Source organism: Gossypium arboreum, chromosome 8 (assembly GCF_025698485.1).
Source record: "Gossypium arboreum isolate Shixiya-1 chromosome 8, ASM2569848v2, whole genome shotgun sequence".
NCBI classification, from domain to species: Eukaryota; Viridiplantae; Streptophyta; class Magnoliopsida; order Malvales; family Malvaceae; genus Gossypium; species Gossypium arboreum.
In genome coordinates this window covers 6,096,793-6,123,702 of record NC_069077.1, presented here as the reverse complement: position 1 = coordinate 6,123,702, position 26,910 = coordinate 6,096,793, and the positions used below count along the sequence as shown (strand labels likewise).

General features: G+C 30.0%; 3 protein-coding genes and 1 long non-coding RNA gene across 4 annotated transcripts; 1 reads left to right on the top strand and 3 right to left on the bottom strand.

Moving 5' to 3' along the window:
* Positions 1 to 7,603: 7,603 nt before the first annotated feature.
* Positions 7,604 to 9,739, bottom strand: LOC108469387 (probable N-acetyltransferase HLS1). Its single transcript, XM_017770276.2, has 2 exons — positions 9,270 to 9,739; positions 7,604 to 9,196 (listed from the first exon to the last, which is right to left on the bottom strand). Exons 1-2 carry the CDS (start codon positions 9,441 to 9,443, stop codon positions 8,234 to 8,236), a joined length of 1,137 nt encoding a protein of 378 aa, XP_017625765.1. The 5' UTR covers positions 9,444 to 9,739; the 3' UTR covers positions 7,604 to 8,233.
* Positions 9,740 to 13,700: 3,961 nt separating this feature from the next.
* On the bottom strand, positions 13,701 to 15,019 carry LOC128279419 (uncharacterized). Its single transcript, XR_008269539.1, has 2 exons — positions 14,753 to 15,019; positions 13,701 to 14,556 (listed from the first exon to the last, which is right to left on the bottom strand). It is a non-coding gene; the product is annotated as an uncharacterized LOC128279419 (long non-coding RNA).
* Positions 15,020 to 15,128: 109 nt separating this feature from the next.
* LOC108468733 (putative RNA polymerase II subunit B1 CTD phosphatase RPAP2 homolog) lies at positions 15,129 to 18,438 on the bottom strand. The gene is given in 12 exon segments (XM_053032005.1): positions 15,129 to 15,173; positions 15,451 to 15,520; positions 15,713 to 15,870; positions 16,103 to 16,357; positions 16,450 to 16,539; positions 16,603 to 16,661; positions 16,757 to 17,010; positions 17,074 to 17,266; positions 17,355 to 17,529; positions 17,631 to 17,756; positions 17,758 to 17,796; positions 17,798 to 18,438. Coding segments are annotated over 12 exon segments (1,902 nt in total). The 5' UTR covers positions 18,236 to 18,438.
* A 3,084-nt stretch (positions 18,439 to 21,522) lies between these two features.
* LOC108469225 (BAG family molecular chaperone regulator 4-like) lies at positions 21,523 to 23,845 on the top strand. The gene is made up of 4 exons (XM_017770119.2): positions 21,523 to 21,843; positions 22,187 to 22,443; positions 22,525 to 22,671; positions 23,203 to 23,845. Exons 1-4 carry the CDS (start codon positions 21,648 to 21,650, stop codon positions 23,359 to 23,361), a joined length of 759 nt encoding a protein of 252 aa, XP_017625608.1. The 5' UTR covers positions 21,523 to 21,647; the 3' UTR covers positions 23,362 to 23,845.
* The last annotated feature ends 3,065 nt before the right edge of the window (positions 23,846 to 26,910 follow it).

The following is a 26,910-nucleotide window of genomic DNA, read 5'->3' as shown; positions in this document are numbered from 1 at the left end:
TATTAGATTTTTCATAATAGTAAACTAGAAAAAATAAAACTATTAAAGATATTATTTTTTGAAAAATAATAAAACTTTTACCCAAAAAGTTATACACGCAATACGTGTTAACATGAACTAATACAAGTGAACAATGACGGTGCACACATGTGATAAGTCTATAGCCTAATTATTCAATAAGAACACGAAGTAAATCTATATAAAAACTCTGTTGAAAACTTGTACGATATACCCACAAACATTAACCATTTACGTTACCAACAAATATTCTTTATGAAATTTAAAACTCCACTGATAAAATATATATTACAAATATTTTTATATACAAAATATATATTTAAAGTTTGAGGTTAAATTTGGTTCATCCACGTAACTGTTTTTAGAAAGCAAGATTCAGTATGGGCTAATAAGATGACATGGGCCACGCATGGTTTGCCATGAATAAGGAACAGAGGGTTTGATACAGTTGTTTTTTTTAGAACATGAGTAAAATTTCCAGGTTCATTTATTAAATCAATCGATTACAACTAATGTATGTCCAACTCATTTATATTCAATCACAATTTCGTTTATATTTGTTAAAAGCCTTTTATTTTATATTATTATATAATTAAAAATATTATTATTTGTGTTTAATTTTATATGTAATATAATTATTAACAATTATGTTCATTATTTTATATTTAAAACTAAAAATATGTTTATTCATGAATTTTTATACTCTTGTTAATGTTTATATTTAAATCACCTAACGTTTACATTTAAAAATAAAATACCTTAAAATTTAACCTTATTAATTCACTTATAACTCAATCTTAATCTTAACTCGTAAAACACCACATGACATATTGTGAGCCTAAACAATTTCCATATATGTCAGGTCCAATCAATATATCACCTCCCTCGATTTGATGACACTTCCTTTAATCATTTTACATCGACTCTAGTAATGCTACTAACCCTTTTCTTTTCAGTTTTTGTTCTTGAAAGATAAATTGTCAAATTCCAATCCCAATCGTTCTACTATAGTTATTATTGGGATTTAATCCTCATATTTAATTTCTTTTAATTTGTTCCTCTACTTTTACGGTCTACATAACTATATAAAAGAACTTGTCTTTTGTTTACATATGTACGATTATCTTTTCTTTCTTTTTTTTTTTGTTCTTTACAGTATAAGAAAATGTTAAATTTCATTTTAGTTCCTCTTTATGCCTTAATTCAAAATTTAATCTTTATGTTTTAATTTTTAACATAATTTGGTCTCTATATTTTTATAATATTATTAACTAATCCAGATAATTAATATCGTTAAAATTTTTCATTAAAATATTATATAGTTATATATAATTTGAATAGCTTTAGAGTCTTAGGAGAGACTAACACATCTTTTAGGTTTGCTTTATAAAATGATGGTTAAATTTCAATTTCAGCCCCTATCTTATGTTGAAACTTGGATTGAATCCTTGTACTTTAATTTTGACATAATTTGGTCCTCTATTTTTGTAATCTCATTAGTTAATTTAAATAGATAATATTGTTAACTATTTCAATTACAATACTTATGTCATTTTCTCTTTAAGAATATTATTCTAATAAAAATTATTTTATCAAGTTTGAAGCGATGATTTTAAGGAAAAAATTTCACATGAGCATTTTCAATGTAAATTTTTGTTACATTTCTATCAAGTGATTTTTTTTTAATTTTAAAATGTTACACCCGTAAATTTAACAAAAAAATTTAACAATGTAACAATTGAACTCAAATTTTTAATTTGAATAGTAGAGTGAGTAAAATTTCAAAATAAAAATAGAAAGACTAGTACGAAGTGTACATAGACTTAGATTATACTTTAACCTTTCAATTTTTATTCTACAATTTAGCATAAACAAATAATTAACTCAATGCAAAAAAATGAGGAATCATACTAGTTTTTATAAATCAAAGCTAGGAGTTGGAAAGAGGACTATATAAACTTAAAAATAATTAAATTTATATAAATTGAATAGCTATAACTAATTAATGGTTCAATTAAAGGAGGAAAATAGGGTTAATTTCCAAAACTATAAAGATTGAGGTTAAACTTATGATTATGCTTAATTTTTAAACAGAGTTAACAAAAAATTTACCCAAATAACTAAAAATAGCAAATTAAAAAGTAAAAAGACCAAATTTGAGCTAATAAAGTAGAGATTAAATCTTCACAAATCAATATGGACCATCTTTAGAATTTAACAAAAGATAAACAAAATTTCGTTGGATTCATTTACTTCTATACTTCTATATGTAATAGGAATGACCTAAGTCCTCTACGTGACACCTGTGAAAAGGCTTTCTTCAGTTATTATAATAAATGGTTAAATTGAAGTTTTGGTTTTTTACTGTGTGCTTATATTGAGTGTTAAGAATTGTATGACCCAAATTCTAAGAGATTTCTTGCAAGTCAAAGTCAAACAAAAATATATTTTCTTTCTAAAAGATTTAGTACTTATTAGTATAATATATTTAACATTTATTAGCATAGTTTATTTGACTTGCTAATTTAGCCTTTAAATAGGCTCTTTTACAACCTTAGAAAACACACTCATTAGATATTAGAACTCATAACACATTTAGAGAATTTTGTGTTTATGTTTTGACAGTTCTTTGTTTTCAGGTTTCGGGGTTTAATTTTTATCTCTGTCTTTTGTACTCTTCGTTATTTTTCCATTATAGTAAAATTATCTTTGCCCGTGGTTTTTTTATCCTCTTTGGAAGAGTTTTTCCACGTTAAATTTGTGTGTTCAATTTCTCAATTTGTTCTGTTATTTTTACTTGTTCATTGCTTAAACCGAGTCGATTTCTAACATTGAGGATTTAGTTTTATATTTTAAATTTGACATAAATTGGTTCTCTACTTTTAAAATGACGTTAGCTAGTCCAAATAGTTAATATCCTTAACTATTCCTTTTAAAATGTTAACGTGAATTTTTCTTAAAAGCACTTTTCTAATACACAAAAATCTATTTTGGCATAATTTATAATGGATATTTCTAAGAAACGAATTTCCACCTTTGGACTAACTAATGATATTATAAAAGTGAAAAAACTAAAATATGTCAAATTAAAGTACGTATATATACTAAATCCAAAGTTTAAACGTAGTAGAGGGACCATTGCCAAAATTTAACCTAATTTTTTAAAATTGATTTAAAAATATATTATTATTAAATTTTATTAATTAGTAAAGAGATAATTTTAGAAATTATAATTATTCTACTTTATACTTAAAATTTTAATAAACATCTAATAATTCACACTATTTATAAAGGGAATGATTGAGTGACACTTAGTGATATTAATTCTTTAATGAAATTACTAAAAAATATTATAATCCATCTATCAAATAAAAATGAAATATATCATTTATTTGTTTTTAAAAGCTAAGCCATTAACATATATTCTTTTCATCTATAATAAATTTTGTCACATCCATGATCCGAGTGAAAGAAAATATTATATGTTAATTTTTTAATTATTTAATAATGAATATAGGTAGAGTGGTAATGAATTTGTATTTTAATGCTATTGAAGATATGTTTAATTCTTGAGTTTGTAATTTTATTTTTTATTGAAATATGATATAAAAATATTAAAATACAAAAGTTCTATCATAATAATATTATTTAAAGAAGGGTATTCTTATAGTGTCATTATTGAGTTGGTGACTCGATTAAGGATGACACTAACTTAATAAATTCTCAATTATAGTACTAGAAATTCTATCACCACGTATTTAGAATACAAATATATGTTTGAAAATAACATAAAATAAATAATAAAACGTATGGTTTGAAATTGATTAATAATTGCATGTAAAATATGTACAATATTAAAATGAAAAAATAAATTGTGAGTAAAATGAAATTTAAAATAGTAATGTAGATATATATATATATATATATATATATATAATTGAGGAAGGTAATAGAGTCAGCATCATACAACTATGATTTAAATATTATATGAAAATCTCATCATATGCATATTTTTATTAGTTTTGTAAAAATAAAAAAACTACAGTACCCTCAAATAATAAAGCTTATTTTAATTATAGAAGAACATTTCTATAATATCTCTAATTGTGTTGGTCCCTAATTGACTCGTAACACCAACTCACCAAGAACTTAAATACTAGTATAGATATACAACTGATGAAGATAATAAATCATGCATATTAAAATAAAAAAGTATACAAATATTAAAATGAAGCTTCGGTTGAGCTGTAATTTTAAGGTTTTACTAATTCAATTGGCGTGGATTCAAATTTTATTATATACATATCTTTATTAATTTTTGTTAAAATAAAAAGATTAAAGTACCTTGAAATAATATAACTTATTTTAATTACGAAAGAACATTTTCATAATTTCCTTAATCGAGTTAATATTTAGTTAACTCGTGACATCAATTCAACTAAATATATAAATAATAGTGTATATAAATAATAAATAACTAACATTAAATTTACTTGAGAGTAAAACTATGCTTTGTGTCAAAAATACCATAAAATTTATCATTCACTTAAAATAAGTATTTTATTTTATTTTAAAATAAAATTATTTTTAGTGAATACTGTTATTCGGAAAACTGTTTTTCACTCGCAGAATGGGAGGTAAAAAATATAGTAGATATAATATAATTAAAATAATATAAAAATAATTGAAGTTTTTTTTATAGTAGTTGATTGGATTTTAAATTAGTTGGTATTATTATTATTGTAAAATTAAGAATACTTCTTTAATTTAAAGATTAAAATAAGTTACAACAAAAATAGGCATTTAATCTCTACTATTTACCTGTTTGACCAGCAAATGGAATTTGATCACAACTATAAAAATTGAAAGTGTAAGTTAAAGAATTTTTCATAATTTTATTATACGTTTTGATTATATCTGTTTTTTATATAATGTTTAGAATTATTTATAGCTCTCTAGCACATAATTAAGAGGATAATACGTTTTAACGCATTCAAATCTACATCTTATTATATTGATAACAATATCAATATTAATCGAACTAAAAGTTAATCGAGTACTCAAGAATAAAGTTGAACGGGCAATTTTCTTCAAATAATAATACATTATTATTATTATTATTATTATTATTATTATTATTAAGTCTTCTTCCTTGACTGACTGACTGTCGTATTGAAAAAGTAGAAACTGTGGAGCGGAGATGCCGGCTTTTTATGCTTCTTAATCTTCCAACACAGCACGTTCATCCGCTAAGGTTATCGGGAATTCTGGCTTTTTTAAATTGGGCCATTCAGTGAACAAATATATCCATACATTACCTATGCAATGTTTCAAATGATTTTTGGACCTGTTATCAATCTCATATGGCCCAAATTAAACCACATGGCCCAAACAGTGAAACCCACTAAGTTTCTCTCCTTCAAATTTACAACAATGGCATCAACTTGAGGAAATTAATCTACATTTCTCATTGAAACAAAAATTTGCTAGTAATTAATTAAGCTACCTGAGAGGAAGAAGACCTTAAACAAAAAGAAAAATGGCTCTTTTTGTGTGTGTGTGTGTGTGTTTCGTTCATCTCAAACTACAGATTTTGGTAAAAAAAGAAAAAGGAAACAACACATACAAACTAGAAAAGGCATAGAGGATTAGGAAGGGAAAAAACAAATTATGGAGATGACCCAGATATATAGTGACAAATGCAGAGGAGTGGGTCACCCCGTTCATCTTCTTCAAACAACCAGATAATTAGCAAAAGCCCAAGGCTTCTTCCAATCAAACTAGATATGGACCACCTCAGGAACAAGATAATGACTAAGACCAACCCCCTATCGCTTTCCTTGCTTCTGTGTGGTGCACGGGCTGACTTCAATTCACTTCAGTCCACCTTTCATTCCTTTTTAATAATTCAATTCCATTTGAGATTTTATTTTAACCAAAATTGAGAATTGTTCTCAAGTAAATAAAACTAACTCTTATATATAATTTTTGAAAATTTAAAATTAATTATAAATTAAATAAAAATATAATTAAGTTCAATTTAGGTAATCACCGTTTCTTAACTTATGAATTAACAATCATGATTTGGATCAATTTTTATTTTTAATTTTTGCTTAGCCCTAATAAATATGTCCAAGAGACATGCTATTAGTCCAATTCCAACAAATTAGTTGATAAAATAGACTTTGACAAAAAGAATTAACTTATTTAAATTATGAATCAAGCTTGAATTTAATATTCAAAGTCGAATCTTGATTTTACCATCCTCATTTTTCTTATTTTATGATATGTATTTATATATTATATCAGGATTGGGATTCACCAATAAAAAATAAGAGTAAAAGGTTAGAAGAGGATTGGAGACAAACCGGACTCGTGCAAATCCAAACCAAACTTTCTTTGTTGTACTAATAATTGCACACCCTTTTTACTTAAAAGCCATAAGTCTTTATTCATGCACGGCTCTATTTGGTGAACCAAATGATGAGACAAATTGAGGAAACATCGGCAAAGCAAAGCGACACCAAACAAAGTGCCCCTTATCTCTTTCGTTAATTTCACTGTTTTAGATTGCAACCCAACGCAGGCAAAGGACTCTATTAGTATTAGCTTGCTTCGCCCTCGATGCCCCTATCGTATAAGTTCTCACCATGTATATCGTCTCACCTTTACGTCCTCTCTCTACTGTGAGATGGAACTGTTTAACTAATCATTTTCTTTTCTTTTCCTTTTCAATATCATTTATGGAATGAAATCTAAGTCAAGATTTGCATGTCTCTTAGTCCAATGCTAATTAAATCAGACCAGCAATCAACATTAGAAACAATTTCCTCTTCGGTTAAGCAGCTTCTATCAAACTTTTCATTTATGTGGGATAACTTATTTCCATTGTCAATGTCAAGTTTCTATGATGTTGTCTGGTCGTATAGTTATTAGCATATATAATTTACTAATTTCTAACTGTATCCTTTTATCATATATACAGTTAATATATATTATGTTTACCTAAGTGTATCGAAACTTTTTTTTTAAAAAATAGTACAAGGCTTCAAAACTTTGATTTAATGTGCAATTTGATAATGAATTTTGATTTAGTATAATTTTAAGCATGAAACTTCAATTATAGTTTATATGTATACACCAAACTTTAATTTTGATTCACTTGTTCATATTTAAAAAATAAATACATATATTTATTTTTATATTGAATTAATATACTTATTTGTGTATACAATTAATATATGAACATAAACTAGTACTAATTCGATGATGCTGTTAATAATTTATAAAATTAAATTAAATTAAAATTTCTTATATAAAATCACAAAAATTAAAGTTTACAATATTATAAATTGGATCAAAGTTTATATATAATTTTATATGTTATTGCCATTCATGACTACGTCATGGCTTAAATATTTTGAAAACTTTAATATAGTATTATATCCGTCTAGATACTACGTAAGTAGTTCAATGATCGGCCAATATATATATATACTTTTATCAAATGAGGATCAAATCATCGTGGGAATGAAGACAGTAATGATATCACACTATTTGGCCTACTGTAAGATTGCCGATAATGTTTGATTTGGATTCTTAATAAAAAACTTTGACTAATGTTTTGAACTTTGAACTTAACAGTGGGAATTGACAATAGGCTTCCATGTTTGGTAGGAAAGAATAGATGGGTAGCCTAGAATGCTGCTTTTGTCTAAATACGGTCTCATGGACCTGACAAGTGACCTAAAACCCTACCCAACCTTGTTCTTTGTGCATGTATAAAGTAGGGTTACTGAAAATGGAAGATATACCCGAATTGAAATGGTGAGCTTAACATCTTCTCGGCCAGCTCGAAAATGCTACGACATAAGCAAAGAAAAGAAATGGGCGCCGAAATCTTTGAGTAGGAAAGCTTTTGCTCGAAACGTGTATAGTATTTTTATTTTCTTTCATGATAATGGCGAATCCCTCGATATATTTTACCTAAGGAGGAACAAAGGTTTGGACCACTGAGGTGCAAAAGAAAAAAGAGTTACAACTTACAACACCGAGGGTGGCACCTAATTAAGGAAATCTTGTGAGATTTAGTGTGAGCGATGTGAAAGGAACAAGAGAAAGCCCCCACCATAGACATGGATTGGATTTGTCAAAGAATACATGAGGTGGGGTTTTGATTTTAGCTCTCACCTTGGTCAGGGTTTTTGCTTTTGTTTCAGACCTCTCTTGGGTCAACAAAAAGAGCTCTTGTTGGTGGGGTTTTTGTCAATTCATGGAGGCTATTCTTCTTTTCATTTTTTAAGGCTTTTATGCACCACAAATCTTCTGGACATGACAGTGACTTCCAGTGCGGGATGTGAAGTCTCGATGAGTCGCTACCTCCTACTTCTGTAACGATAACCTTACAATCCTTGGACTTTGAAGCCATGTTATGCACGAATCGGCACAGGGTCCGCACCAACTTGCCTGACAATGGACCTTCACGGTACACTCCATATATGAAGTAGAACCCGAATGGACGAAAAAAATCGGGTATGCATGGTAGCTTAACGCAAGGTGCAAGCTTTTCGATCAACCGTGAGCTCTTGGTGTACATCAAACAAGATAAGGGTGCATTCCCTAACCTCAACTTGAAAAGCTCCCCACTGTTCCATACACTAAGCATTGCCCAACTACTAGGAACTCCACCCCATGATTCACCTCTAGGATATGCAGCCCAGGTTCCCAAGCTTAGCTTGTTCCTCAGTATGTTGCCTATATCAATCGGGAAGAATTCCGTCGACGACATGAATTTACGGTATATAGCTTCAGCTTCTTCAATCTTGAGCTTTGCTAATTCAACATTGGATGATATCCGGGACATCCGATGGCTGACAGGGTTTACGAGAATGGTTGGTGTCTGGAACTTGACATAACTAAGCCTCTCTACGAACAGCTTGACCGAGGCCTTGTTATCTTTCTCTGTCGCCATGTATCCGTAATCAACGTCATTTGCAATGAACCATTCTTCCAATTTGATAACCAGGCTCGAACCAATCCCTCGTCTACGATAAAGGGATGAAACCCTTAAACCCAAGATATAGCCCACCTTGGCTAGATCATTAGGAGGTTTATGAACTGTTACAAGCTTTATAGAACCCTGGATGACACCAACCAACTGGTTGCCCAGCTCGGCTACCTAGCATGAAAAAAAATGAAAATGATCAATCAATATGACAAGTAATAAGAAAGGAAAATAGTATGGTACGTACCAGCATTTTGTAAATGGGACTGTTTCGGATCCTACAAATGGGATCACCCAAAGTGTCAGTGAAGAGAAACACTCTCTTAGCTGGGCCTACCTCACATTTTCTCTCGAAATCTTCAAATCGAGTTCTATCATATTGGGGGTCGTAGCTTCGTATAATAAGCTCTTCATATCCCATTCTATATGATAAAGCTTCAATGAACACAACAGCTAGTGTTTCATATATATATAAGCAAGGAAAGGAGCAGGAAGAGAGACTAAAAACATGGGTGATGAGTTGAACTTGATTGGTCCATCACCTGACCTGATACCAATCAATAAACTCTAAAGTTACAAATCCAAAGGTTTATGATTGATATGGATAGGCAGCACCCGTAGTGGAAGTAGAAGGCTTTGCTTGGAAATTAATGCTCAAAGTGATGATTTTTATAAGGGAAGAGAGGGTGGGGAAATGTGGAATGTTTCTCTGTCATCAATATCAACATCACCCTAGGTCTTCAATATAATAATAATAATAATAATAATAATAATAATAATAATAATAATAAGTACTAGAGAAAGATGAGTAATAACAATAATAATAATAATTAGTACTAGACAAAGATGAGTAATAATAGCTAGGAGATGTGTTTTTTGTCCTTTGTCTTTTGCCATTTTTATTTAAGCCACACCACGTTTGGACTTGAGATCGTAAGCTCAGCCTCACGCCATTTTGCACTCTTAAGCTCTTATTTCTTGTCCAACAAAATTCATTCAATCACCTAATTATTATTTATCTTATACCTCAATTAATTTTCTTTTTAAAAAATAATTTATACCAAAAATTATAAAGGAAGTATTTCACTATTAACAATTAATATATTTTTTTTACAATTTATAAGAACATATAACTAACACAAATATTACAAGTAAATAATCTTTAAGACTCAAATTCATGATATGGATGGTGAGATGAACATTCATTATCAGTATGTCAAACATTTGTTTGACAATTGATAGTTCTTTATTAAAATTACATATTAGAAGTGTTTGGCTCAAGGAGAAGCATGCTCTCATCCATTACTTATATGACATAGGTAATGAGGTTGAGTGAAATAATGTGCAAATTCTTCAATTTTTGCATGATTTTCAGTTATTCAAGCACTTTGAGATTTTCGATAAAGTTGAAAGATATAATCCCGACAAAAAAAATATTGAATTTATTCTTTTTCATACAAAGTTTATTTTACTTATAAATCTCAAATTCTTAAATAAAAAAATACACAAATTAAATATTCTCAAACTAACATTTTTCTAATTATTACTGCCAAAATTATTAATGTACTAATATATCCTAAAATTTGTAAACCTGTAAAACTCTAGGCAAAAGCAAGAAATATCTGTATCAAACTACACCCTCCAAACTTACCAAGCTCATGAATATAAAAAAAAAAACATTCCGTACAATCGGCAGGGAAAAAAAATCTTAGAGTCCAATAATACAGTTCAAGGTTAGTAAACTATCATCATATTAGTAATTGCATTAAAAAAACATCATATTATTAATTAATTAAGTCCAATAAAAAAACATATTTATTAATTAATGATGGGGGAAGATGCGGTTGTGCAGAATTTGTGGGGGGCTGTAAGGGTTACGTGTACGCCGTCTAGTGCATGGCTATCAGACATCAACCAATAATTAAGTGTGAAAAAGTAGATTAGACAAAATTAATAGGATTAAACTAAAAGGGTTTTGGCATTTATTAATTTGATAATATGGGACCTTTTTTTTCTTCTTCTTTTCACATAATATAATATTAAGGTGGAGGAGAGAAGTCGTTTTCTATTGACACTAAACTTTTTTGCAAGTGCAGTAATTGATGATATTTATGGGGAAAATGAGTGTGGGTTTTGGGTGGTCCATCTTCTCTTTAGGGCACTTGATCGAGATTCGAAAGTGAAAAGTAAATCTCTCCCCACTAAATTAATAATGCTTACCTTTCTGCTTATCAACTAATTATTATTTGTGGATTTATGATAATTATGCAGGCCGACGTGCCTTTAGCGCATTTGTATGCTTCAACCTATAGTTTTTAACATAAAAAGTGACAGAACTAATTACATTATCATCAAAATAGGAATATAATTGTCTTTTTAATTTTTTTTATATGCAATATCTTTATAAAGATCATTTATTTCTTGAAAAAAATGCTATCAGCGCATGCACATTAGGATTAAACTATTAATCCCAAAAATATCTTAAAATTAACAATTTTTAGTTTAATATTTAGGGTTTAGTGAATATAATTATCACAAAATAAAATAAAATATGGCGAACTAAAGTTCTTTGTAATCGACTATGATAAAAAAAATATAAAATTTAAATTTGATATCTATAGACTTTTTTAGGAAAAAATTTAAACTATGGTTTTTGTGGGAATTATAACCAAATTTCTCTTATAAAATGGGGCAAATAGAATTTACGGCAGGCAATGACTCATATCTCGTTACCTCTAAAGGGAAAGAGAAGAAAGATCAGTACCCACTTCTTTATGTCATATTATTCCTGCTGAAAACTTTGATAAAACAGCATTTGAGAATTCTATTTATTGGCAACAGTTGAGTCGAATGATCCATTAATAAAGTGTCGGACTATTAATTTCAATCTCAAATATATATTTGTAAAACAGTTGGGACCATGATACTATTATGCAAGTAATGGCAAATGAGAAAACTCCAAACAGTATGGGCCTTGTGTCCTTTTTTTTTTCCTTCAATTTTTATCGCCCTACATATGTATAAATATGCACATGTGCCCTAGCTCTCCCCTCTTCCTATAATTCTGGTCTATAGGGAAATTAAATGAGTTGATTAATGTTAAAACACTTTACCATCTCCGCGAAACCTCTACGAAAAAATTAAAACAAGATTGTGGTTTTAATTATTGGATTCAATTGATGAAATAAAATACATCACCAACATCCTTTTTATTCTACTTTTAGGTGAATAATGATGATAATCATCAAACCCCCCCATTATTAATAATGGAAAAGACAGGTAAAAACCAATTGCAAACTACACACGTGTAGAAAAGCTGATTCAGAGGAGCCAGTAAAATTGCAAAACAGGGGGGTTTTCCCCCACCCACTAAATATACTAATACTATATTATCCCACCAAAAAGGCAGTGAGATGATCTTAGCCTAAAAACTAGAAGAAAAATAAATGGTCCCCTTTCCTAGCATTGCATTGGCCCTCAACTCATGATTTAACCCTCCACAAAGAAAGTGAACAATCTGTCTTCTTTGTGCTTTTCGTTGCATGAATTATTTTGTCTGCATCCTTTTTCTTTAATGGGTACTTTGGAGGAGCATTTACAAATGGGGGTCCTACTACCCTTAATTAACTTCACTTGGAAGTTTCCCATTGGCTTCTAATGGCTTGCATGCTTCCAAGATTTGGTGCTCTTCTTTCTTTTAACTACTTAATATAATTAAGAAGTTATGATAATTAATGTAGGTTCTCTTCATCGTGTCCTAAACCCTAATCTAAATCAGAGCCGAGCCAGCAGGTAAGAAGATAATAAAGCATGCATACCTATCTATCTGAGAATATATAGGACTAATTTGTTTTAAATTAATTGAGGACATCATTAATTAATTCATGGGCAACAAAAACAAAATATATAGCAAGTTTTATTAAGTTGAGTGGTAAAAAGTTCTTTACCTTATGCAAGTTATAGTGAATGGAAAAATAAGTTAAGAGTTCGGCCTTAACTCGACTCTGTATTTATTTAAAGTTCAATGTAACTGTTGAATACAAAAGAATCATATAAAAAAAATGAAATGGATACACAGCCTTGTATATGTATATGCATGTTATCATATTGAGAGAGAAAACAAAACAGATAATAAGGCCAAGTGCCCAAGTGGGGAGAGATCAGATCATCTAGAATCCTTAGATGTTAATTTTTTCCTAATTGCCAAACAATCTTATCATGGAAACATCACATTCAATACTGCATAAATGGGTGCAATTGTGGTGTGGGTTTTCGCTGCACTAACGCAATCTTCTCTCTGCTCTCTGGATTTTGGTCTGTTTTTCCTTGTAACAGTATTCATATTTGTACATATGCTAGTAGTATTTTATAGGCTTGCAGCCTCAACTACATTATCTATTTGTATTGCTACCCTAATCCCCCATCCCTTGAACAGCATCTGAAACAAGTTACAAAAGAATGGAAAAAGAAAAATCAAACAATGACGCTAAAGTAGCTTTCGTTATTTTAAAAGCAACAACAAAAGAAATCAATACCCAATATAAAATGACTATAAAAAGCATTAACAGAAACTATAAATATCTCAAAACTTCATGAAATTTTTTTCCATATACTACCAATGGAACTTCATGAAAACATATGTTATCTTTTTAGTTCTGCGGGTGGTGGAGTTCAAAACTTTTAAGCAAACTTTATGATGATATGAAAAAAATGGTAACACGACGTCATAAATGGTATATAAAAAATTAGAATTATTAAATCTAAACCGCTCACGGAATATCATATTTACACGTTATTTCCGAATACGATAACACCTTCCATTTATCTTCAAAACTCAAAGGATAAATGGTATGTCTCCCTAAACTGAATCCATTCAAGTTAAATCATAAGCAGCATTCTCAACAAACATATCTGCATTTGCAATCCTGCTTTATTTTTTTTAATCAAGAAATACCTTCACTTTACTGGCATTGAGACGAGATTAAATTTCCACATGCAGCGGCCTGAACTGGCAATGGAACTTTTGTATCCAACTAAACTCCAGTAAAACTCTTGTTTAAGCTTTGCAGCCGAGTTTGTTAGTATGCATCATTCGTAAGGATGACAAAATTCAAACCGTCCTATGAATTTTGAACCAATCCACTATAAATGAAGTGGGTATTTTTATTTGAAAAGTGGATGTAAGTGGGAAGGGTGGATTTTTTTTTTTTGACTAGTAATTATAGTAATTGTTTGCCCTTATCCAATTCACTCCACTATATACACTTATAGTTTTATTCTTATATATATATATAAACTATTAAAAGAGTAAAACTGTAATAACATAATATAAAAAAAATCATATATTTTATTTTAAAATATTATTTTGAAGAATTATGTTTAAATATTTACTATTGAAAAATTAAAAATAAGTAGTAACAATTAAATTAAAGCAAAATGGGGTGGAGATGAATGCATCAAGTAAAGTAACAATAGTGAAGCAGAGTAACAATATCCATCCCATTACCATCCTAATCCTTCACTTCAAGCAAAACCTGAAAAAACAAGTAAAATTATTATTAATAAGAAAAAACTAAATCACCTAAATTAGCTTAAATATATTTAAGAAGTTATACCTAAACCCATTAAATATAAAATAAAATACAATATGATTTAGTCCTTCAACAAGCAAATATATTTGTCCACCCCGTCACATTGGCAAATGAAAATGATTACTATTTTGGGATATACATGTTCGCCTTCAAAAGAGTTGATTGGAGATCGTGAGACTATGCAACTTCTTCTCCTTATCGGTAGAAACTAATCATAAGAAAAACGAAGTTCCAGTGACTGCAAATCCCACCAGTATCATTTGAGTTTATAAATTATTGTTGTGCCCAAAAAATGAGTTTTCACTTTAGCATAAATAATCAAATTACTTTGTTGTTCCAATCAAATATTTAAATGAAATAATTTCAGATAAACTTCTGGGAAAAGAAAAAAGAAAAGACTATGTAGGTTATTCAAAATACCATCAGCAATTAAGGAAGAATGACTTCAACCCAATTTCAAGCCCTGCTCTGTTCAGAGAAGTGAGGTACTCGGTCAAATGGTATTATGAGATCCTTCAAACCTCATATTCCTCCATACTTATCTGGGCACCGTCAAGCACCTATGCAACCATCAAAAAGCAGTGAGCATCACAAAAATGAAGTTTTTACCATCAAACTTAGAGAATCAACTCTAGAATCTGTTTCCAGCTAATGAAAAGAAACGATCAACTCATTTTTTATGCTTTACAAAGTATTCACTCAATGGTCTATTGAATATATGCAGCAATAGCAGTTTGTTAAATCTATGAACTAAAGCATCAAAGGAGACACAAATAAGTTAGAGAAGACCATTTTCTGGCAACATATATATAGAATAATAAGAAGTTACACAAATACTTCAAGTTGATAAGTTTGCAAGCAAAGTGAGTCATGCCTGATACAAATGCAAAAGAACTGGCTGAAGATGCTAATCAGCATAAATGCAGATTACCACAGCAAACAAAGATTGTAAATCTAGAGAAGATTCCATATTTGTAATGGGAATTTACTTCTCATGTGTCAACACATAGCATAACATCGAGCTTTAGCTAACACAAGGCTGATTTTTTCAAGAATTCCACTTATAATTTTATACTCATTTACAATCTAGGCACCTCACCTTTGAAGAAGCATCCTCCCATTAGTCATGAGTGGAGTGAGAGAAGGTACTCTACATGCTGAAAGAGCACCAACAAACAGAAGCACAATTACTTGCCACTGTTTCATTTTGAATGCTGGAAGTGCTTACACAAAAGACATTGTATCTAGTAGGCGCCCCTGTAAAAAAGCACATTTAAAGAACATTGAGAATCAACTCAAGGCTATTGGAACTGCAAGCAATCTTTTGATAAAAAGAGCTTTTATATATAAGCATAAGCAGTAAGTTTTGGCCAACTACAATAAAACTCTCAAATAGAACAGTTTAGTGTCCTCAAGGTCCTAAACAGAATTATCATAAATTTCTCAATGTGATACAACCATTTCACAGTTACAGGTTCATAATTAGTACCATTCCTTGCTCCAAAGTAGATATTGGTATAGGCAGTCTGAGAGCAGTAACAATAGCAGTTAAAGCACGAGAAATACAACAGGCAAGAGTTTCTTTGATTTCAGAAGAACAACCATTTCGTAAGACAATCTTCTGCGGATACTCCCTCCCATTAACTGATAGGTGCTCTTCATGGAAGATTTCGTCTCTCCCATATATATAAGCCAAAGAAGATGATGTTATCCATTCAAAAAGTGAATTCCACATTGTTGCAAAAGTTCACAGCTAATGGACGTCAAGAGAAGCAATCAACAAAAGTACAAAAAGCAGAAATCATATGGCACTCTTGTAAGGCCCATAAGACTTACAGTTAAACTGAAACCCTCTGGTGGAGTATCACACCAAGAGTCCTCTGGGTCGAAAACATCAGAACGTGGAATCCCAGGTTTTGTTGGCCACTTTACAGGGCCTTCTTCTTGTTCAGGTTATGCTTCTGGTTCAAGTGTATCAACATTCTTCACTTGCTCCTCTTTGTCCGCCTCAAGTGCATGTGGCAATATGATAAGCCCAGCTTCAGAAACTGTACACAAAGGGGCTCATGAACAAACTCCAAAAATTCTGAGCTGAAACTTTGAATCCACATATAATTCAATGAATGTGCACAAAAATAAATACCAACATCATTGACATCAGAATCTCCAGATGCCACAGCTGCTGCTGCCTTTCTCAATGCCATAGCACAAACTTTTGCGGATGCAAATCGTAACATATTATCATCATCACCATCGTCTGTTCTGCCACATATTTCAGAATCTCCTTTCTGAGTATCGGTTTCTTTAACTTCACAAAGACTGCCTTTCCGTGCATTGTCAACATCCTTATTATCAGCCCAAGTAACCGAGCGATTAAGTTTCTTTGCTCTAGCAGATCTAAGTACGGATTTAAGCACAACCTCACTTGATGCCACGGCCTTGTCAGCATGGGTTTCTTACTCTGCTTCAGCACTAACTGTATCCAAACCACTCTGATAGACATATTTAGTTGAAGGCAGTTCTACAATGCTAGAATCCTTTTCCCTCAAAGCAGATGACGATCCTGACATAAGACATTTTTCTTCAAAGTCTTTACAAATTCCTTTTCCTTCTGCTTCTTTCAGTTCCGAACCAGAACAACCTTGAACTGACACTGGGGGGTGTCTTGGAAACAGTATATTCATCATTCATGATTATTTCACTAGTAAAGTCCATCTCATTAATGACATTTTCCATACTACTGGGCTTCGCTCTTTGACTCTGTCTAAGACTACCGGGACTCTCAGAAATGGTATATTCATTATTCATAATTACAGCACTAGTAAAGTCTATCTTATTCTTAACAAAAGAATCTCCTTTACTATTACCCAGCTTGGAACTACTAGAATCAAACGCGGCAAGTAAGAAAACAAATATCTGTTAAACTAAATAAGACCAAGTCAAACGCGGCAAGTAAGAAAACAAATATCTGTTAAACTAAATAAGACCAAGTTTTTCTATAAATAATTTGAATAATTCGTTGGGGGAGTAACCTCCAGTTTTGCTGATCTTAGAAGGTGAAGGGGTGAAGGCTTAGAAACCAATCCTATTTGTGGAACATAACCTTCAATAGCATTGGAAGGACCCACCAAAGATACTTCCCCCGGCTTTTATCTCCTCATTTTCTTTAATCCTCAAATTTGAAAACCGATAGATCAACGTTCTTCTCCAAACCCTCATCGGCCAAATCCACATCATCAAACAAACTCAAAATCACATTAAGTTTTGCATGATTCAAAAAGGAACACCTCTCCTCTTGTAAACTCCCAGCAAAAGCTTGGCTATTAATCAGGCAATCGGCAGAGCAGAACCTGTTGGTTTCTTGTAAATCATAAACTCTATGCTCTTTCAAAAAGCTTCGATAACGGCCTCTTCGACGTGGCTCAGAAGGTAAGGGGTTTCGGCATAGAGGGTAACTGCAAATGTTAGAAATCGACCTCTCAGTTACAACATCCTCGTAGCCGCTTTGAGAAATTAAGGAACCGGAGGAGAAAAGTTGTTTCTCATCTCGGATTCCGTCGAGGAGGTGAAGTTGAATCTTGTGTACGGCTTCTAAACCAGAGATTGACTGATCTTTCGCCATTGATAATGAACCTTGTTCTGTTTTAGAGAATTTTAAACTCCGTTTCCTTTATCCCCCTTGAAAAGTTATCTATAGTGAATAAAATGTTTCGGGGTGAGGTATTAGAGCTGCATTCGGTTTTCGCCTTCTCGTTGACCTTTGAGTGAACAAGGGCAAGGAATAATTGGTTTTAGTAATTGGCATGAGTGTGTAAAATAAAGGGAAAGCATTTTCTAATTTCTAGTATACTGATCATATAAGTAGGGGCGAGTAAAATTGGATTCGATTTGAAAAAATTAAAAAAAATTTTGAATTTCAAATTATTCGAATCGAGTTAATCGAATCAACTCGAATTTTTTTTCAAATTTCAAGTTCTAATTGAGTTGAATTTTTAAATTTGAATAACTTGAATAATTTAAATAAACCGAATATAAATTATATATTTTTTTAATTTTTTAATAGACTTTTACTTAATTTAATTAAAGTCTTTAACCCAATTACCAATTTCTCCAAAGCCCAAACATTTTATTTTTTCCTACTTCCCCAAGCCTGGCTGCCCAAGCCCCAAATACTTATTTGCCCAACCCCCCATCAAATTTCATCGTCCACCAAATCCCAATTTATTTTTCTTCTTCTCTCTATTTTTACTTTCCATTCCATTCAAAGTCAAAAAACCCTAAAATAAAACCTTCTTCCTTCTTCTTCTTCTTCTTAATTATTAGTTCATTCAAACATTCAAATCAAAACCCTTACCTCCAAACTGAGTTGCTGTTCCTTCTGACCGAGGCAGTTTATTCTCTTCCATTGTAAGCTCGAATTTTTTTGCATATTCGAAGTTTGTCTTGAAATATTTTTGAATTATTAAATAATTTTTAGCTCTATTTGCATCTGTTTCACCCTATTAAATAATTAAAATAATTATTTTATTTGAGACTTTGAGAATTGAATGCAGCTGCTGGAAATTGGAATCTCTAAAGCCATTTTTGGCTTTAAAATAATTAAAAATGAAACCTTTAATTGTTGTTTGTCTTTTTCTGATTTGGAAGATATAAATTTTATTATTATTATTAATAACTAAGCGGGGCCGGAAGCACAACTTAATATAATATTGTAATAATGTAATATTAATTAATAGAGAAAATGCCAATTAATTTCCCAAAGTAATAATATAATATTAGTAATAATATAATATTAGTAATAACGTAATATTAATAGAAAAAATTGATAAAAGCGTACTTCTTTTTAAAGGATTTTGCACTTACTAATACAATTTGATAAAATAACATTAAATGATGAATTAAAATATTGGATTATCATATTTAAATTATAAATAAAAATTAAAATATTAAATACGACCTTATAAATAAAATAACACTCAACCAGATTTTATTAATTAATTTATCTTTGTTGTATATTAATTTAGGCTTCAATTAACTAACTTTAAAGTTTAAACTATAGTTTAACATACTATATTTTTTTGTTTAATTTATGCTGTTGTACTTGTACTATTATATTAATTTAGGCTTCAATTAACTAACTTTAAATTTTAAGCAGTAGCTTAACAAACTTTTTTTGTTTAATTTATGCTATTGTACTATTATATTAATTTAGGCTTCAATTAACTAATTTTAAAGTTTAAAATGTAGTTTAACATACTTTTTTGTTTAATTTATCTTTGTTGTACATGTATATATATTAATTAATTTTAATTTAATTGATTTATTAAGTTTGATTTTAAATTAATTTTTGGTCATGGTTAGTGATTGCAGCAAATGTTTACTTGTAGATGAGTGATCCAAAGCGAGATGGTTCAACTCAAAGTTCACAAAATTCTTCCCCAAGTAAAGATGATCAAACAACAACCAAGAAAAGTGTTCGAAAAAAGATTACTCCAAGGGCAGCTTGACCATTTCATCAAATTTTGTGACTGAAGAGGGGGAGAAGAGAGCAAGGTGCAATACATTTGATGTTACTTACACAATGGAATCAACTTCGGGTTCTACAACAAATTTGAATAACCATTTGAAAGCATGCTTGAAAAGACCTCGAGGTAATACTTCTAATCCGAAGCAATCAGAATTAACATTTGTAAAGGTTGGCCAAGAAACAACAGATTTATCAACTTGGGTGTTTGATAAAGATCTTTATTAGAAAAACATTAGTTAAATATGATAATTATGGATGAACTACCTTTTAAAATTGTAGAGGAGAGGTTTCAAATACTTTCTTTCTATAGCATGCCACGGTTTAGTCTTCCATCTCGTTGGACAATTAGAAGGATTGTCTTGATTTATTTAACTCCATGAAGAGTGTGATAAAGAATTGTTTTGAAAAAAATATAAGTAGAGTTTGTTTGACGGCAGACACTTGGACTTCATTGCGAGAGGATATCATTTTCAAACAAACTCTACTTATCTTTTTCAAAACAATTCTTCATCACAACAAGATAAACAAGATAATCAGAAAAAGACAATCCTTCTAATTATCAACAAGATGGAAGACTAAACACTGGCATGCTATAGAAAAGAATAAAAAGAAAGATGTTGTATTTTGAATAACAAATATATTTCAAAACTAAAAAATTTTTATTCAAAAATTCAAATTGTTCAAAAATTTTTAAAAATTTTTAATAATTTCAAAATATTTGAAGACAAATTTTAAAAATGAAAAAATTTGAAAAAATTGAAAATTTAAATGAAAAATTAAACTGTCTTAGTCAGAAGGAATAGCAACTCAATTTGGAGGTAAAAAATTTGATTTGAATGTTTGAATGAACTAATAATTAAGAAGAAGAAGAAGGAGGAAGAAGGGTTTATTTTAGGGTTTTTTGAGAAAAATAAATTTTAAGGTTGGAACTTTGAAAGGAATGGAAAGTGGAAACAGAGAGAAGAAGAAAAATAAATAGGGGTTTGGTGGACGATGGAATTTGATGGGGGTGATTTGGATTTTGGGGGAGGAATTGGGATTTGGGTTTGGGCAAATAAGTATTTAGGGCCAGGCTTGGGGAAGTAGGAAAAAATAAAATGTCTGGGCTTGGGAGAAATTGGTAATTGGGTTAAAGACATTAAATTAAGTAAAAGTTTATTAAAAAAATTAAAAAAAATATAATTTATATTCGGTTTATTCGTATTATTCGAGTTATTCGAATTCGAAAATTCAACTAGACTCAAATTTGAAATTCGAAAAAAAAATTGAGGTGATTCGATTAACTCGACTTGAATAATTCGAAATTCGAATTCTTTTTCAATTTTTTCTAATCGAATCGAATTTTGCTCGGCTCTTTGAAAGTTTTTTTTTTTTTTTTGTTTGGTACTCAATCCTCTTCAGTTTAGCCTTAGCCATTGCAGTTAGCTCAAACTCACACCTCTCTCTCAACCAACTTCACCTTTTTTTTTTTTCCTTCTTATGGTTACTGAGTATTTATTATCTGACCATGAAAAGATTCTCATCTTCAAAAAGGGCAGTAAACAATGTGGTTAAAGGGGAGATAAAGTGGGAGCTTAGGCCTGGTGGCATGCTTGTTCAAAAGAGGGACATGGGGGATGCTTCTTCTGGACCTATGATCAAGATCAAAGTCTCTCATGGCGCTTTTCACCATGATATTACTGTGCCTGCTCAATCCACTTTCGGTAATAAACCACTTCTTTGCTTTTGTTCCTCTCTTCTCTGCTGTGGCAGAATGTTGGTTTTCTTGGTTTTTACTTTGAAAAGGTTAGTAGTTTATACCAGCCAGTGCATGGTAGTACTTCAACTTGTCTCTTTTTACCAACTTTGTTTCCATTTTTGGGCGTTAGATTAAAGTTGATTATTGTCATCTCCATCTACTCCAGTGTGTCGGTTTCTCAAAACTTGTGTCCTTTGTTGTTAATTAGTCTATGAATTTGAGGAAAGTTTTACATGGCTTCAACTGGCTCTGCTGACATTGTTGTACGGTATGAGAGGCTAAGTTACTGAATTTGGCTCAAATTGAAGGGGATCTGAAAAAGGTTCTTGTACAAGAAACTGGTTTGGAACCCAAGGAGCAGAGACTATTGTTCCAAGGAAAAGAAAAGGATGATGAGGAATGTTTGCATATGGTTGGAGTCAAAGACATGTCAAAGGTGGTACTTTTAGAGGACCCAGCTAGCAAAGAGAGGAAGCTTGAAGAGATGAAGAGAAATCAAAGCGTGTTAAAAGCTTGTGAAGAGGTTGCTAAAGTCAGAGCAGAAGTTGTTCAACTCTCTGACAAGGTTAACTAGCATATTAGTTTTTCATGTTACTTACAACATGGAAACTTTTTGAGGGTTTTTCTTTCTTTGTTTCTTCTAAAGGTTAATGCTTTGGAGGGAATTGTTCATGGGGGTACAAAGGTTAATGAAAAGGAACTCCTTGGCTTGACAGAGCTGCTTATGGTGCAATTGCTGCAACTAGATACAATTGAGGCTAATGGAGAAGCCAAAGTCCAGAGGCGGGCTGAGGTTAGTGACTAACTTCACCCACATATTGTACTTAATTGAGGTACTTAGAGTAATAAAGTTAGAAATTTTCTGTTGGCTAAAAAGAGGAAGGGGTTTGCATTGTCGGTACTTACAATAATAATCAAGTTAGCTACTGTAGTTTTCAAGTTCAATACCAACACAATGTTGCTGGAAAGTGAAAGGCTTTTTTGTTTGAAAAGGCTGAGAGTTCTACACGTAATATGAATTGGAGCCCACACCAGCAATCAGTGACTTGAAAAGTTCTCTCACCATACATGACATGGGGTCTTTGAATCTTGATCGGTTGTTCCTTGCTCTAATTATACCCCTCCAACTTTTTGGTACAAATAATTGTGCTTGTTGGTAATCACTATGGCAGCCATTTTTCTTTTTATATATTTAGCTAAGCTGTCCTCGGCATAGGTATTTGTTCATTTTGGAGTTAAAAATGAGAACCCATTTTGCAGCTTTTAGCATGCAGTTAGCACCACTTTGATTGAGAAACATTGGGTTTTGAAATTTGGTGCACAGGTTCGTCGAGCCCAACGACTTGTGGATACCTTGGACAATATGAAGGCTAGAAACTCTAATCCCTTCAGCAGTAGTGGCAAATCGGAGGCATTTGAATGTGCCTCACCCGCTTTTCCATCCTCAACAAGAATCACGCATGATTGGGAAGTTTTTGATTAATCACAAATTTTGTAATTTATCAATCAGTCCATAAACAAATTATGAAACAAAGCTTGTATCGTTTTGGTTGTGGTATGTGAGTAGCTGTTGATTAAAAGTACAAAAACAAACGGTAAGGCTTCTTATTGGCAAGTTTCCCATATTCTAGAATTAGTGAATTACCTGTGTGTGATGATGAGCTAATACATCACCAATTGTTTTGAAATACACAAGGAAATGCACACCACCATTTCAACATCGTTTAGCAGATTGAATGGAAAATTTAGGAACGGGTAGAATAGTCAAGAATCTTGTGAAGTAGGAGTAGGAGCCATTGCCAACAAGTACAAACTATAACTTTGGTTACTTGAGTAGCTGGGAAAAGATGGCTGAAGAGGTTACCTGCACCCTGAAAATTGTAGCAATTTGCTTTGGGTAAAGAACTGTAGAAGGACATTGTTACATGTATACCTGTGAATATATTGAATTGAGACGCATTGTGAAATTTGGTTTTTCACGGGCTTATACCCATTTTCTCACACTATCATATCTTTCTTTCTTTTTTTCCAAATTTGGTATTAAATTAGGTCGAAGTTTTTTTACCCACTTGAGACCACTTGACATGTTGCACTAAATACATGACTTTCTTTTATAAAATATAACATTTTCTTTTATAAAAATATATAAACCATTAAAATTATAAATAAAATATAAAAAATTCAGCAAAGAATATAAATAATCTAATTAATATATAGGTCAATTTCAAGAAATTATAAAATATATAAATAATCTAAAAACATATAAAATCTAAATACATTCTAAATATATAAAATAAAATCTAAAAAATTATTACCCCTAAAATGATTAAAAAACATATACCAAACCAAAATCCATACCTTAGAAAATCAAGAAAAAAAAAACAGCTTTTTAACTTAGTGTTTCTTTTTCTTGTCTTGGTCTTCATCATCATCATCTTCTTCTTCTTCTTCATCACCAGCTTTGGAACTTTGCTCGTTAATATTCGCACCTTCTTTCGATAAGGACGAGATGGTAGACGAGTTCGGCGTTACCGGTGGGTTGTTTAAACACTTCGAAGATTTTGGCACAGCGGAATACGGCGGCGATTGGAGACCAGCTTAAGGCTTCTGCTCAGTGTCCAGCTGCAGTAATGCTTGAGACGATGTTGGTGAAAGGATCAAAAGAGACTGCTGCATAAAGGAATCGAAGAAATCTTGATAGATGCTGAGCAACTCCATGAAACCTAATGAATCTCAGTTATCTCCTCCGCCATCACCGCCACCTTCAGTCGCTGTCGTGTTTGCTGCCGTCGGATTCTCATTGCAAAATCTCATATTAGCAAAACGAAATATAATTTTAGAAAAAAAAAAAAACAAATCGAAGCCTTAATTTTTTATCTTTGCATTGCATTCTAAAAAAATTATAATTTTTTTATTACATATATTCAGATTTTATATACTTTCTGAATTTTTATATATTTAATTATTTCACATATATTTTAAGATTATTTATATACTTTTTATAATTTCTTTTCATTTTTATAATTCACATGCTTTTTAGATTATATATATATTTCTGATTTTTTTTATTTTTCATAAATTTTAATGGTTTATATATTTTTATAAAAAAATTATATATTTTATAAAAGAATGTCAAGCGGCACCTTTTATTAGTTAAAACTATTCGTTTTTTCTAACGTGTGTTAAATGAGTGACAAAAGAACATAACTTTTGGCATACTTTCAGTATTAAAGTGAAAAGTTTAAATATCGAAATAAAATAAATATATTTTAAGAATAAAATCATAAATTAAATATTTTTATTTGAATATAGTAGAAAAAATTAAGTATTAAATTAGATATCCGTAACATTTGAATTTTATTAAAAATGTAGTAAAAACTTGGTTATGAAAAATATTTTTGAAAAAGTTGATTTAAATTTCAGTATTTAGTATTATCGTCAAAAATTTTTTTGAGAAATAAAAATATTTATTTTAGATATAATATTGTAAAATAAAATATAAATTTAAATAATATTTAAATTTGTTAATATTATTATATATTAGAAAGAATAATATTAAAAATAATTTATCGTAACTCATTATTAATATTTTGATATATGAAATATAAATTTTAAATATTTTAAATAATTAATATTAATTATTTGTAAATTTTAATTTGAATATATAAACTGTATTTTAAATATTAAAATATAACTATTACAAATTTAAATATATAATGTTATATATTTGAAATAAATTTCAATAGGAAAATAATTATACACCCAATATAAATATTACATAAAATACATTGGATTATGAATAAAAGTTAAAATGTCATTTGACTCTGAGCGTGCTTTTCCTAAACACAAAAATCCTCAAAAAGAATTTTGTTTAACATTGTTTATGGTTTTAAAAATATTTTCGACACTAAAAACACTTTTAAATCCTAAATTTAAAGTTTTTTTTGAATTATAAGCAATTCTAAACATATAGCTTCTAAAGTCAAAAGTCCTTTTGAAGTTTTAAGCAATTATAAATAAATCGTTTTGAAGTCAAATGTACTTTAAAAAAAAACTTTTGAACCTAAAAGTAAAAGCAATTTTTTAGCTTTTGCTTACATATATTTAAAATTTATATTTCATATATTAAAATATCAGTAATGAGCTACAATAAATTATTTTTATATTTTTATTAAAATATCATAATATTAATAAATTTGAACATTATTTAAATGTATATTTTACTTCACAACATCATGTCTAAATATGGACATTTTATTTCTTAAAAAACTTTTTGACAATAATATTAAATATTTAAATTTTAAATCAAACTTTTCAAAATATTTTTTTATGTATTTTCAAAAGTACTTTTTAAAAGCAATGAAAACGGGTCTCAAAGAATATGCTTGATTGAGTTGAAAAGTGAAAGGAAGGAATGAGAGAATGAAAAGAAAAAAAAATTAGTGTACTTATTAGAGAAAAAAAGTGAGAAAAGAAAATAGGAGCGATAGCAATTTCTTATCCTAATGCATAACCATAATTTCAAATTACTATTTTCGTTGAAAAGTTGATGGAATGAAAATTAGTTAGTATATGTTAATTCAAAAGTTCCATTTTTTTCCTTTAATTTTTAACTTTACTAAGCAGTTGATAGAATGAAAATTAATTTTTGTTCAAATTTTCTATCTTTCCTAAGAAACACACATATAAAATTATATTTTTACCTTTCAATTTTTCATCTTTCTAATTTTCCTTTTACTCTGCAAAGCAAAGCATAATGGAAAAGAAGAACCTCTTTCTTGTTTGAATATACTTTTTCATTTAAAGGAAAATTAGAAAATGAAGTCCAAAATTTCTTTTAAGAGGTAAAGAATATTTCTTTTATCATTTTCATCTTCTATATAGATTATTTAAAAAAATTATAATTGTAAAATCATAATTATTTTGTATACTCACACAAATCTTTTAAAATTTCTTTTAATTCCACAAGTAAGTTTGAGATTTTACCACGGATATTATTCTTTTATTTTTAATTTTTAAATATAATTTAAGG

Excerpts from the sequence above, each read along its gene's own strand:
- LOC108469387 (XM_017770276.2), bottom strand. The coding sequence starts at position 9,443 with ATGGGATATGAAGAGCTTATTATACGAAGCTACGACCCCCAATATGAT. Across the intron at positions 9,197-9,269 it reads GTCCCATTTACAAAATGCTG|GTAGCCGAGCTGGGCAACCA; the intron begins GTACGTACCATA and ends TTTTCATGCTAG.
- LOC108469225 (XM_017770119.2), top strand. The coding sequence starts at position 21,648 with ATGAAAAGATTCTCATCTTCAAAAAGGGCAGTAAACAATGTGGTTAAA. Across the intron at positions 22,444-22,524 it reads TTGTTCAACTCTCTGACAAG|GTTAATGCTTTGGAGGGAAT; the intron begins GTTAACTAGCAT and ends TTTCTTCTAAAG. Across the intron at positions 22,672-23,202 it reads AAGTCCAGAGGCGGGCTGAG|GTTCGTCGAGCCCAACGACT; the intron begins GTTAGTGACTAA and ends TTTGGTGCACAG.